The sequence below is a fragment of the Myiozetetes cayanensis genome, unplaced genomic scaffold, assembly GCF_022539395.1.
Source record: "Myiozetetes cayanensis isolate MyiCay16 unplaced genomic scaffold, myiCay2020 scf2-11, whole genome shotgun sequence".
Lineage (NCBI taxonomy): Eukaryota > Metazoa > Chordata > Aves > Passeriformes > Tyrannidae > Myiozetetes > Myiozetetes cayanensis.
In genome coordinates this window covers 9,163,149-9,176,818 of record NW_026087411.1, presented here as the reverse complement: position 1 = coordinate 9,176,818, position 13,670 = coordinate 9,163,149, and the positions used below count along the sequence as shown (strand labels likewise).

The 13,670-nt window shown below is 41.6% G+C and overlaps 1 protein-coding gene across 2 annotated transcripts in view; it reads left to right on the top strand.

Moving 5' to 3' along the window:
- SPTLC3 (serine palmitoyltransferase long chain base subunit 3) overlaps positions 1–13,670 on the top strand; it is an 81,326-nt gene that overhangs the window by 40,467 nt on the left and 27,189 nt on the right. For both annotated transcript variants that reach the window (XM_050315788.1, XM_050315787.1), the window contains 3 exons: positions 1,974–2,098; positions 4,311–4,404; positions 13,555–13,660. In XM_050315788.1, coding sequence (XP_050171745.1) covers positions 1,974–2,098; positions 4,311–4,404; positions 13,555–13,660 — 325 coding nt within the window. The remainder of the gene's footprint in view (positions 1–1,973; positions 2,099–4,310; positions 4,405–13,554; positions 13,661–13,670) is intronic.

Here is a 13,670-nt window from a genome sequence, read left to right as displayed (position 1 = left end):
ACTTTTGTGTGCTGATATCCCTCAAGTGACAAAAAAACATCTGCAGGGAACACTGAGCGGCTGGTGATGCTGGAACTCTTAGTTGTCTGTGAGTGCTTGTAATCAGATTGAAGACTAGCTGGGTCAAATTTGCAGAAAATATAGAACTAGCCATAGGAGTATACTCTGAGACCTGGGCTGGGCTTACAAGTTAAGATATAGATTCTCACCCACATTTCCAGTGAGCAGCTCAGCTCTGAAACACTGGGTAGTTTTGTGTTTCATGGAGCTTGGCTACTAGATGGTGGCTGTATGCAGAGCCAGCATGTGTATACTGGAATCTGCAAATTCCAAAGATAGCCGTCCTCAAAGAGCTTCATGCAGGGTCAGCTCACATCTACTGGAGGTTCTGCAGAGCCAAATTTTCTTGTCCCGTTGCAGAACTTCTCAGAGCAGAGAGGCAGCCCTGCTCCATGTGCAGTCAGTGTGATACAAGGAGTGCAGAGACACTCTCAAACTTTGCCAGAGTTGGCTCAGGTGTAGCAGAACCCAGGCAGGCTCTGTGCAAAATCAGCACTTCTGTTCTTTGCTGGCCATGTAAATGGTTTTCCACAAGCCCCATGATCCTTGTTCCTTATCTCCTGGCTCCTGGAGAATTACCTGGCTTCAGGATAAATACTTTGCACATTCTTTTCCACGTGAATGTCATTCCTACTTTAGATATTTAATGAGAAAAAATAATGAAAACACTACTTCACTGTACCAGCTTAGCGTTGTTGTAGAAACTGTTCTTCTGCCATTTATATTTGACTTTTTTAATGAACTCTCCTCTGTGATGAAGATCATCTTCCTGACTCATCCTTCTTGTTGAGACGCTGCAGCCAAGCTTCTGCATTCCTCCATTCATCTCCCTTTGTCCATCACAGTGAACACAGCTTTCTTGTCCCATCAATTGTAATTCACTTTGCCTATATTATTGTGACAGCAATTTGTGCAGTGCAAGTGAGGTAAGATATTCACTTGCCTAATTTTTTTCTCCTGTTCCCTGATTGCAGCCTTACTCACAGGGGAAATGCTCGGTCAGAATCCACACACCACTCTCTTTCCTTCCCCACGGATCATCCTGTAAGAGTTCCTTCTGCCTTGGTACCTGCAATGCACAGCCAGGCAACCAAAGACTAGAGAGCTGGCAAGTTGAGATGATTCCTTACTGTTCAAAGCTATTTGTTATCTCAGTCTCTTAACACCACCCTTTTGTTTGTTGCCTTTTGTATTTTGTCATCCTTCGCTGTGAGTTGGGCAGGAAGGATACTGCCTTTGTTGGGTAGCTGGAGCACCTTATTTGTTTGGAGACTTCAGGCACTAATATTAGATATTTGATATGCAATAAAGAAGGCTCTCTGTAGTGTTGCCTTATCGTTTATGTTTGTTATTGAGAGGAAGGGGAGACTTATCAGTTATGGAGAGTAGAATAGCTTTTATACCTTCCAAAGCAGAAACACTTTTGTTTGTCTATCCATGTAAAATCCTGATTAAGGATTTTGTACACATATGTAGGCACTCAATTAAAAACAGAAGAATCTTGTGACTGATTTTTGTTTTCACATCCAGAGAGAATTTAAGAATGCCTAAAATGTTTTCCCCGCATTTCCTACCAAAAAATGAGGTATTTTTGCCCTCATTGCAAGGGAGAGAAAAAGGCAAAAAATTAATCTTCGAAATAAACTATGTCAAGAGTTGTTACAGAAAAGGGAAGCTTTTTTGCCACAGCAGCTGCTTTGCTGCCTTAACAGCTGCAGTATTTATTAGTATTAGTCACAGCTGGTTTGCACCCTTGCTTTCTCTTGCATTACCCCACATGCACAGGGTACAAATGAAAAACCTTCATTTATAGCTTAATAACACATTTCTGGCCTGATCTTCTGTACATTTTTGTGCCTTAATAGCTTCCACAGTTTAATGAGATTTAATATTCCCTGTGCTTATTTCTGCAGGCACCCTAGACAAACATGTAGAACTAGAGAAACTTGTGGCCACGTTCCTTGGTGTGGAAGATGCCATGGTGTTTGGCATGGGCTTTGCCACTAACTCGATGAATATTCCAGCCCTTGTTGGAAAGGTGAGGACTTTCTAAAGGAACACACACAGAACAATCGTTTGTTAATTGTTTGAACTACTGCTGCAGAATTCTGGGCACTCACTGAGTGGAAAGGCTCGATCGAGGAACAAAGCTTGGTATCAGGAATGTGTGAGTCACAAGGCTGATGACCTTGTGACCTTACAAATGCTCCTTCACCGCTTTTGCTAGTGCTGAGCGTTGCTATCACACATATCTAACACCAATTTAAGGATCAGGGATATGGCTGTTTAGCTCCTCTTAATGAAGTTGCTTCTCCCTAAAAGGTAAGCAGATGTTGTATCCCTTGACCAGGTGTTATGGGGTGAAGTATTTGGGCTGCTTGCAGAGATACTGCCCAGCTGCCTGTGGTGAAAGATGACTATTAGGATAGTTTTTACAATGCTTTCAGAAAACAAAAAGCACAGTTCTTTACCATTCCTGATGAACAGAGCTCCAGCCAGTCCTACCAAGAAAGCTGGCAGCAAATGCAAGTCTGAAGTTATAACCATATTACAAAAATAACCATGTTACAAAAATTGGGTTCCTAATTGGGTGGTGAAGGGGCTTCATCTCCAATTTGGGGTACCTAACACAAAGGCATGAATATCCATCTCCTGTCAATCCTGACTCTGGGCATCACAAGCAGAGACACTGTGCTGGGAAGGCTGGGAGCTCCTCTTTAGTTCGGCCAGGTGTGGAACAGTGTGAAGTGTGTCATGCAAGAACAAAACATTATTTCCCTCTTGGTGGAGATGGAATGAATTCACGTAGTGGTGTACGATCAAAAGTTCTTCTGAAACACCAGCATAGAGGTGAAGGCACTTCTTCACTCACTATTGAAGAAGAATACAGCTTTTGCAAGAGATTTCTGAAATATGTTTATACGAGTGTTGGGCAGGGAGAGCTGTTTCAGCTGCCCAGAACATGAACTTCAGTCTGCAGTGGTGCTGGAGAAGTTGTCCAGCACTTTCAAGGGGAACAGACACAGAGAATTAACAAAGGTAAATGTATGAAATTGCAAAGGTCACTTTATGAAATTGCAGACATATATAATAGCTTAAGATACTTGTCCCTTGCTTATAATAATTTTCCCTCACTTACCAGGCCTTATGTGGAGACTCAAGCCCCTGTCAGACATGAGATATTTAGATAAAAGTAGCACAAAAGATATTACTGTATGTATTCTATATGTATTTCACAATTCAGTGTATATCATTATACAATATTATTATATGTTATATATTACAGATATTGTGTAACTTGCCCTATGTTTGGGAGATTTTTTCCTGTGTTTTCCTCTGTAATTAAGCCTAGCAGCTACATTTTCTTGTCAAGGTGCATATACACTTACTGTTAGTGCTGCATACCAGTCTCTAGGAAGACTGTGTGAGAATCTCTCAACCTAGGCCTAATCCATGATTCCAAAAGAAGTATTTACTTAATGTTGTCTTGCCCTTTGGGTAATGAAACCACAGCACAAGATGTTTAATGGAAAGCAGAGCTAAATTAGGGTTCAGGCTTGAATTTCAACTGTGAGTCCTGGCTCCTGTTAATTTAATAAACAAATTTACTTCTCCTGCATTTCTATTTTAGTTTCTAAAAACAAAATGAGTTTTCAACGGAGTTAATTAATAAAAAGTGTATTCCAGGTCAATTGTATATGCATTTACCAGAGAAAGGCTCTGCCTAGTGCCTAAACTTCCCTCAGAGCTTAATGGAGGTGGGACTTATGAGATGAGATCTCCTGATCTCATTTCTGCAGTGGAAAGTGCTGATGTCAGTCCAGCTTTTTTTTTTTTTTTTTATTACTCCTCCCTACACTACTACTGTCATACACTTTATATATGGGGAGGTGGTTGCATTTTCTTCACAACTCAAAATAGGCTGTAGGCAGGTGACAGAGGAAGCAACATCTCTGGATTTTACAGTAAAACAGTCCATCTTCAATAGGGTTATTCGCTACTTTTCAGTTACAGGAGAAATTTGATCCCATGAACCACCTGAGAATGTGCCTGAGAATCTGATCCCACAGTTTCTGCCTGCCTTGGCAGTGCACGCTGGCACCTTCAGAAAAGTGGCAGAAAATCCAGTTCGTGTTTAATACTTACATCTTAAGGGGTGCAGTTCTTTATCACAGATGGGTGTTTGTGCTGACACACGTGTCAGCAGCCTCCCAGTTCGTGCAGATACTCACTGTGCTCCTTCTCCACAGGGCTGCCTCATTTTAAGTGATGAGTTGAACCACACTTCTCTCGTTCTGGGCGCGAGGCTTTCAGGTGCCACCATTAGAATCTTCAAGCATAATAGTGAGTATTGAAGTCGGAAAACTTTAGAGACAGAGTTGTTCACACCTCAAAGGCAAGGATGCTTTCTTTCAATGCTTACTTTGCTGTCAGTTCCCAGGCAGAAAAGATTAACTGTTTAATGTTACGAGTGATTTCTGGTGGGAAAAATTAAGAGTTGCAATACTGTAATTACTGTTGTGTATGATTTGTGTCATCAGGTTGGACCTTAATTTCAAAATTCAGTGTCGTCTTAATCCCGTTGCTGTCTTTCTGACATTCTGAATGACTCTGTGGTGTCATAATGGGTTTATTGTTATTGTCATTCTAGCCCAGGCAGTAAAACATGCTTATGAAAACATGCTTCTGTTTCCAGCAGGTTCAGTGCAGCCAGAGTTCCATTCACATGGCATTACTTTGAAGCAGTTACTCTGAATTCCTAGTGATCTAATGCCAAAGATGCAGAGGGCTGTATCAAAAGCATCCTCCCAAATATTCTTCCAAGTAGAATTTTAGCGTAGAAACCATGCATTAACTTTGCAATCATATAGTTATCTTCTAAAATACTCATACTTTTTAACTTTTATTTAGTTAATAATGCTGCTGTGGTTACTGTCAGAGACATTGGGACTGCCTTTGATGACGAGTTGTTCTTTTCCATTTTCCCCCATTGCAATTCCCCTTTCCATCCTCATTGCTACCACCAAGCAGTGATTGCAATAGAGGTTTAGAAGCTAGAGAAGTGGTGAGGAGTAAGAAGAGAGATCTGATTACCTTTGTAAATAGCTAATACAGTCCCTTCTCTTTATGAAGTGTTGTGTTCAGCCCCAAGGAGAGCAAAAATTAATTATGCATATGTTGTAGAAGGCCTAAGGACGAGTTGGAATGAAAAATACACCATAATTATAATGTGAGATGTTGTTATAATTAATCTCTATTCATAATTTGGGCAAGAAGCAATTTCTGAAGATCATTCAAGAATTAAAGATCACCTGAACACAAATATTTTTACGAAAGTAATTATTCATAGATTAACCTGTAACAAAACCCAGCTTGGTTCACTTCCACAAATCTGGATACACTAAACATGGTTTCTGTACCAGTTTTGTGTTTTTTTTTTTCTTTAGTTGTCCAAAGCCTTATTCCATTCAATGATGAACTCTCACTACTCAAACCCAAATGTTCTCTGTCTCTCACTTCCCACAGCATTTCAAAGAACATTCCAGTTTGAGGAGTGTATTACTGTCAGCTGTGAAGACATCATCTGGAGCTGTCATCCTCACTTTAAGGAATTTGGTCTCTAACCATCCCTCACTATTTCATTTCCCTCCTCAGAACCTGATATCTAAGCTTGTCTGCTTGTGCTTATATAAATTAAAGCTGATGCTCTTTTGAATAATGTGTGAACCTAAAAATAATAGTGAGCTATCCAAAAAGCACCAATCCAGCACTGGAAAATGTAGACAGTTCCTTTAAGGGTCTCAGCAAACCTCAGTGGAAGCCCATCCAGATTGCTTTGGAAAACTTGTTTTTTAAATGAAACTGTGGAAACTTTTGCAAATACTGTTTGGAATTTGAGTGACAGCTTTTGTCATCACAATTTTGTAGGCTTTGAGCCTGAACTTAAGCTGCATTTAAGGAGCACTTCATGTGGAGAAGCTTCACACACTTAAGCTTTCTCTCAGCCCACTGTGTCAGTTTGTTCGTTCCATGGTTAGAAAGTTCTTTAATATTTCCTTAATCATACCCAGACGTTACAGATCTCCAATAGCTTCTAAAATCACATGTGCAGAGATGCATGTCTGTGCCTTTTGCTTTGGAGGAAATAGGATGTGTACTGGGGGAGATAGCACTGGAAGGTGTAATCCAACAGGACTGCCTGTGCCGGAAGCGCAAAATGAAGCAGACAACCTTGTTCTCTGTGGTTCTGTCAGGAAGTAGTGTAATACCAGTCAGTACAGCAAATTAAATAAGGACACAAGTAACCAAACTTCCAGCTTGGATTGGGAGGGTTCTTTTCAGTTAGGCAGATTCTTGTTTTGTTAGATCAGAGCTGTGTTGCTTGTACTCCCAAATTATCCTTCTTGCTAATCTGTGGATACATAGCATATTTCCAGGCATGCCCAAACTGTCAGAGTATGTTAGTGCTGTCATTGTCATGCTTATGAACAGGGGAATTGAGCCATTCTCCATGTCACACTGCTTGGTGTGAGAGCAAAGTTCCTTCTGCTGTATTGGCCCTGTGCACAAATAGAAGACTTTGCACCTTGAATTACCACTTTTAGATCTCTAACAAGCATTAATTTCAGCATCATCCTTTTTGTTACTTTTGAAATCCCACCCACCCCTGTTCTAGTTAAAAAAGGCCATACCCTCCACCTCCTCTTTCTAAGGACAAGGGATTGATGTATGTCATTTCATATACAAAAATTAATGACCCTTTAAAGAATCTGGCCCTGGGCATCAACTGGAGGGAGTTACCCGTCAAAGGCACGGAGAGGGCCCTTTGATGAGCAGCTGGAGCAATTCTCCAGCAAGGTGCAGAAACACACTCACTCTCACTCTGTTTTATCTCACACTAAAGATAAAACAAGATACGCCAGTCAGTACCACCACCAGTGCCTGAGACACGCTCTCTGTGCAGGAGCATCGAAACAAACTCAAATCAGGCAGCAGATTTGGAAGTTCCCTTCTTGCTTTGAGAATGCAGCTTGGGAAATCAGCCTTTATTCCATGCTCCCTTGCTGTTTTCATCAGCCTCTTGAAATGCTGTGTAATACCCTTGATAAAACTGCCGGGAACATATTTACTTTGGCTCCGACTTCCTTGGTTGCGGGGGTGTAGAAGAGACACTGGGAGAAGGGTGAGGTGTTAATGTTTGTTGCATTTATTATAAAGGGGGGGGGGAGATAATTATGTAACAATTTAGTGAAGCAGTTATGTATTTTCTGAACTGTCTGCTTCCTGAATATAATACAAAAAAACCTGCAGCGGGTGTGTGTTAGTAACCTCCCTTCCTAACAAGCTTGCAGATCTCTCTCCTTTTTCCCCCCTGTTGTTGAAAAACTGTTTGTCCAAGAAAAATTACAGGAAATCCTGTTATATGATAAAAATATTTCAAAGAAAAGAGAGTAAAATCTATGATTTAAAACTTGCTACTGAAGCACCTTCATCTTTCAAAAGCTATGCCGTGTCTAATTCTATAAAACTGTGTGATTTTATTTCAAAGCATATAATTTGTAATGCTGGATTGATTTTTCATCTTTCAGAAGTAAGTAACTATGCTTTTATTATCAATAAATAATTATTTCATTGGTAAGACAAGAAATAATCTCTACCTATTACCTCAATTATATATAATGTAATTCTTAATTCTTACAAAACTTAATGGAATTCTATTTCAGTAAGTGGGTAACTCTCTTAGACATGACACTTTGCATAAAATATCTAAATAGATTGTCTAGAACAGACAAAATTTTTAAAACCCTCTGCCTTTCCCAAGTAAAATAAAAGGCATCCATTTTGACAAAAACATTGCACAGGTGTATGAGAAGGTTTTCAAGCCTGAAAATGAATAATAGAACAAAAATGTGCTGTGGACCTCTAAGTCTGTTTGTATTTGGACGTAGGAATGTGCCCTGCATCCTGCCTGCCAGTGAACAATCCCTTCCTTGTAAACAGACAGGAATTTACAGGTTTGGGCTGAGAGAAGTGCACAGGCACACCCCTAGCAGATCATCTGTGTGAGAGAGATTGAAGAGAATATTCCATTTTAGCCCCATAAGTAAAAAACTACTGAGCAGGACATTCCCTTCCTGTGGACTCTCATTAGCACTGTCTCTATTTTTCACCCTGCCCAGGTTATTACCAGCATGGCACAGGGGTTTTTGGGCCTTATAGGGACTTTTTTCTGTTGCAGGGATTTGTGAGTTTTTGTGGATGCAAGCAGCAAAGCTCAGCTCCCTGGAGCCCCTGCTCTGATGAACTGATCTAGGGGATTTAATTTTTTTTTCTAATTTTATTTTAGGACCTCAGTAGTCCTAAATGTACGTAGCAGTGTTTTAGGGGACTAAAGTTATTCTGACCTGCCCATAAAACATCTCCCTTTTTGTCTTTCTGCTGTGGTGTGATCACCATTCAAGTTACCATTTCCCAGGCAGTGATTTTTTTAAGAAGCTGGGAAAGAGTTGCATTCCTACACTGGGAATGCAGGCAGCAGCATGGTCCAACAACTGGTATGCAGTGGGAGAAGGTGGATGGCAGTGTGGCCTTGCTCAGTTGATGTGCCAGAAGGTGTGTCTGATGTTATCCCCACTGGCCCTGGGCTCCAGGGAGTCTCTCCTAGCTTCTCCAAGTGACAGGCAAGAGGGTCCTTCAAGCTAATATAGGGGCTTAACTCAGATGGTTTTATTTTCTGGCTCAGGGAGAGGCTGTTGTATATAAAAGCCCTTTTTCAGGACCTCTGACCTTTATCTTGGTTAAATATTAGCCAAAATCCCTTGACCCTTCCAATAAAACCTGAAAATCAAAACCAAATATTTAACCATTGATCAGCTTGTGATTTTATGAAGGGGTCTCTGTTACAGCAATTCTGGGTCTTACACTGGTATCAGGTGTTCCTTCAGTGGACAGATGAGGGTCTTATGGACTAACTACATCTAAGTGAGTTCTGTTCTTATCAGCCTCTATAAGAGGGCACCGTACAAGGCTTAGGAATTGTTTATTCTTTCTAATTCTACTACATTTTCCCCATGTAGCATCGATTGCAATCCAGTTTTCAGGTTTAGATTTGCCATTCCATGAAAAAAAAAAGTCTGTGGGAATGTTGTGACTGGGCACAGAAATCAGGCCATGTGGGAAAAAATATTCCCAGTTCTCTTCATTGCAAGGGCACTTCACTGAGCAATCAGAACAAGTGATCCTACGAGGAGGGCAGGCACTTGCAATTTTCACCTTGGGTAGGTGAAAAGCCAGCCTCTAATCTGGTGCTTTAATCCACATCTGAAATGGGAATGAGGGTAGTAGGTTCCTAACTCCTCCTTACGCACCTTTTCAGTGTTGTGAAAATACAAAGGGGTTTTATGGGTTCTCACAGGTCAGGTGGTTGATGACAGCAGTGTGTCATGCAAGCATGAGCTGTTCAGGTTTCCATACAAGATAAGGTTTCCTGCTTTGGGCAACATTTGTGAATTTATGTTAGTCCAACTCTGGCATTTCTCAGTCTCCTCAGTCGAGTTACTGCTTTGGAGTTCAGAAAAGAGTGCCATGAGGACACAGTTACCTGAAGGAGCTGTAGTTACTACTGAAGGAAATTTTAGAGGGCAGAAGGCCCTAACTTTTTAGTGCAAATGTATTTTCTAGCTAAAAAGAAGGAAAGAAGATGGGGGAAAAAAATAGTGGAAAACTCTCAAGTGCATACCTTTAAGCAAGCAAGCAAATAAAATAGGGGGAAATGAAAGAGACAAATAAACATGTAAAAATTAGCAAAATATCTCTTTAGTTGCAAAACCCAAAGAGTTTGCTGTGACTTAATTCAAGACAGTTCCTTAATTTATTTTTTTTCCAGAGGTGTAAGTGGCCCTTGAATTTCAGAAGTGAGAGCAGCTTATAGCTCTTACAGAGCAGGATGAAAGGCACATTACCCACTAAGGTTTTGTCCTCCCTGGAGCCTCTGGCCACTATCAGAGACAAGATTATTGCAGCAGATAGGTGGACTGCAGCCTAATCCAGTTTGGCGTGTCTTTTTCCCTGTGACACACACAGACGCTGCCTCAGCCAGGAGACTGGAATATCCTGCTCCGACCACGCTGTGGCCGCGTTTGCCTTCTCTGATTTGAGAAAGCCATGTCTGACTTGAGCGTGAATGGGGAGCTTTCCTGAGTGAGTGCCCTCTGCTTTCACAGAGATCTGGATTGGTTGAGGGGCAGGGAGTGGAATCTCAGGCTGTTACGTGGCTGCAGGAATCACCACTCCCACCACCCCACTCCAAACGAAGAGATTCCTGTGTCGCCACAGCGTCTGCAGGAACTTGGATGAGAGTGCAGAGCGGGAGAAACTGAAAATCGAGAGTTTGGAACACAAAGTGAAAGAAAGAATATGACAAGAGTAGTAGTAGCCTGTTTATTTTAATTAAGCAGCATTCAGCTGACATCATGCGGGAGGTTTCCAGCCCACGCAGAGGGACGGTGATGACATCCCCAGCGTTGCAAGTGCAAGGATGAGGGGTGGAGACACCGTGTCTCCCTGAGCGTGCCTGGGAGAGGGCAGGGGCCCCTCCAGGAGCCTGGTGTCCCACCTGCACTGGAGGCAGCATGACACACTGCTGCCTGCCCAGGTCCAGACTCGTTTCAGCCCACTGGCAGTTTGTGTTCTTGTGATATTTCTGTTGAAGTAACTCTGAAAGATCCCAAACTAGGATTGTGCAAGTCCACTGAGGCACTGACAGATCCACTGTCCCCTCTTGGGAAACTTTATCCTCCGTATTGAGACAACATGCCGTAGGTAAAAGGTGGAAAGTGAGACACTGATAGATCTGTGCTTTGAGTAATTGATCAGGAGGCATTCTTACCACCCCCTCCTGTGCTGGTGAGTGGCTGTTTGCCATTGCCACTGGTAACCCTGGGCTGGGGATGGTCAAACCAGGAAGGACAGTTATTTTCCCTATAACTGGTTATTCAAGATGGACTCGTGCAACTCATCACCTCAGTGTCCCAGTGTTTCTCAGTCTAACTATATTTAATGGGCAAATAATTTGATATCTGAAAGTCACCTGGGCTTGCACTCTTGATTTTCTGGCCATTCAGTATATCCCACTTTCTGGAAAGCCTAAGCACAAGCATATAGAGCACTGTGTCTTCACTTTGAAGAGCAGAAGCAGCCTGCTGTGGGGAATATTAAAGGTTCCAGATTTTCTCCTCCTCCCTATTTCCCTTTTCCAGATGAGGCACTACAAGCACAGAGTTAAAAGGTCAGTAAAACTCATTTGCACCTGAACAAATCGTGTTCACTCTTCTGGCCTCAGAAAGTGTCACCCAGACGTGTTTTTCAGAATGAAACATCAAAAGGAAGTGAGATAGCTCTGATCTTGCAAACAAACATGTTGTTAGCCTGTATTCCAGCAGGACTATGTTACATGTAAAGTCAGGTAAGCTGATCCCTCAGAGAGGTTCTCCCTTGCCTGTGCCCTCATGTAGCAAGTAGTTTGGACAGAGGATCTATTCACATCCATGTATTTTTTAAACAGAGTTATTGCCATTTCACTTCTCTTTATGTCCTCATTCCTATTTTTTCCCCCATGTGAATGTATGTTAAAACAACTGCATCTTCAAGCCATGCTTTTAGCTCAGAGGCAAAATGTCTTTCCTGAAGTCTAGAAACAATCTGGATGGACATGTAGACAAAACACTGAATGGAAAGACCCTGCATGTTTCAGAAGAGGGATTCAAGGGTCCCAAAAGGATTTAGATGGCAGTGGCATCAGTAGAGAGTAATTCAGTGGAGAAAAGGGGGCATCCAAATTTTACTGCGAGTGAGCATTCTGTTATTCTGGAGGAGCCCTTTAATGCTCAGAACTTGAGAGGATTTCTAAATATTACCCACTCCAAACAAAAGAGAACATGAGCAGCTGCAAATGCTGAGCTGGGTTATAACTTTCTCTTGTAAAGCACGAAGGAACTTTTATTTCCTTGATTGCCATCTAGTGGAAACTGTGCTGTCTGCATTGCATCATTCCTAACAGCATTTCCATCTCAGAGTTCACTGAGCTGTGTGTGCAGGTGATTGCACCACTGAGATTAGGGGCAGCTGATGTTCTGTGCTTTGTAAAGTACAGCAAGGACTTGCTAGATCAGGAGATTACTCTGGAAGGTGCAGAGTGGCAGAGGTGTCGCTGAGACCTTCATCTTTCACTGACACCAGTTCTTGTTACCAGCAAGAGGTGAGGCATCAGGATGGAAGGATTCAGGTCATAACCTTGTCATCTCTCAGGTCACAGGTCATTCATGATGCACACACTTGGTGTGCAGATAGCCACATCCAGTCAGGCCAAAACTGAAGTGTAGATCAATATTAATATTTCTAAGCTGTATTCTCTTCACTTGGGACAATTGCATTGTGCAGATTAACTTAGTACTATTTTAGAAAGTTGTAACAACTGTATTAAGATGTGTTACTGAAACAAATGGGGTTATATAACAGAAAAATGCCACTGATTTTCTCAGTCCACAGTTTGAGCTGATCTGTAGTGTTCCTTACAAGACTCTGTAAGGTGTTCTTTGAAAACATTTTGAAATGTCAATCCAGATTCCTGAAAAGTACCAGAATAATTAATTTTGGAGAGTGTTCATTTATGTGGAGGCATCAGAATGCCGGTTAGATTACAACTCTGCAGAGAGTCGTATTTGGCCTGACCTTTATTCCTGTGTTGTTTTTTTCTTGCTTTCTTCCATGTTTTTCCAAACATCAGTGGCTTTCCTTCAAGAATTTTATGAGATTACCCACACTCAGCTCAAAAGAAAGCAGCTAAGTGTCTAACATTGTTCCAGGCCTCCTTATATTATAGAGTCCCACCAGTGCCAAGCATTTTGGCACCAAATTAGTGTATCCATGCCATGTGCTTGTATTCACTTGCCTCCCCCTCTCTCATCAGCAATCTTTTGCTCACTTTCCTTCTTGAGAAGGACAAGATTTCTCCTCCTGCCACCCTGATGTGCTTCATGCAGCCTTGTCCAAACCTTTGCTGAAGCAGTGCATGTTATTCATGAGCCTGTCATTGGAAAGCACCCAAAAATTCACTATTCAGAAGCCCTGAGACACTAAGAGCATCAGCAACCCCTACAGAGAACTGCTTGCAATTAGCCTCAGTAGCAAAGCAAAGTGATTCCCTTTTGCCTTTAAATAGAAATGTATACCAAGAATTTCTAGAAGTTTCCCAGGTGAGTTGTATAACTGGAAGATTTTTGTAACTCTCCTAGTCACTAGGCTGTATTTAATTAAATCAGTTATTGGGTCTTGCCTATTAATAAAGGGAGTTTATCTTTAGGACAAATTCTTCTTTTTTAATGTTGTCTTTTCCTGTATAGGAAAAATAGCACCCAGGAGAAAATCGAAAAGTGCTTAAGAAAAATCTTTGTTAATGTTTTTTCTTCCTCCTTTTTTTCTTATTTTTAAATAAAGATATGCAGAGCCTCGAGAAGTTGCTGAGGGATGCAATAATATATGGGCAGCCTCGCACCCACAGAGCATGGAGAAAAATTATCATCCTCGTGGAGGGCATTTACAGGTATGTGTGT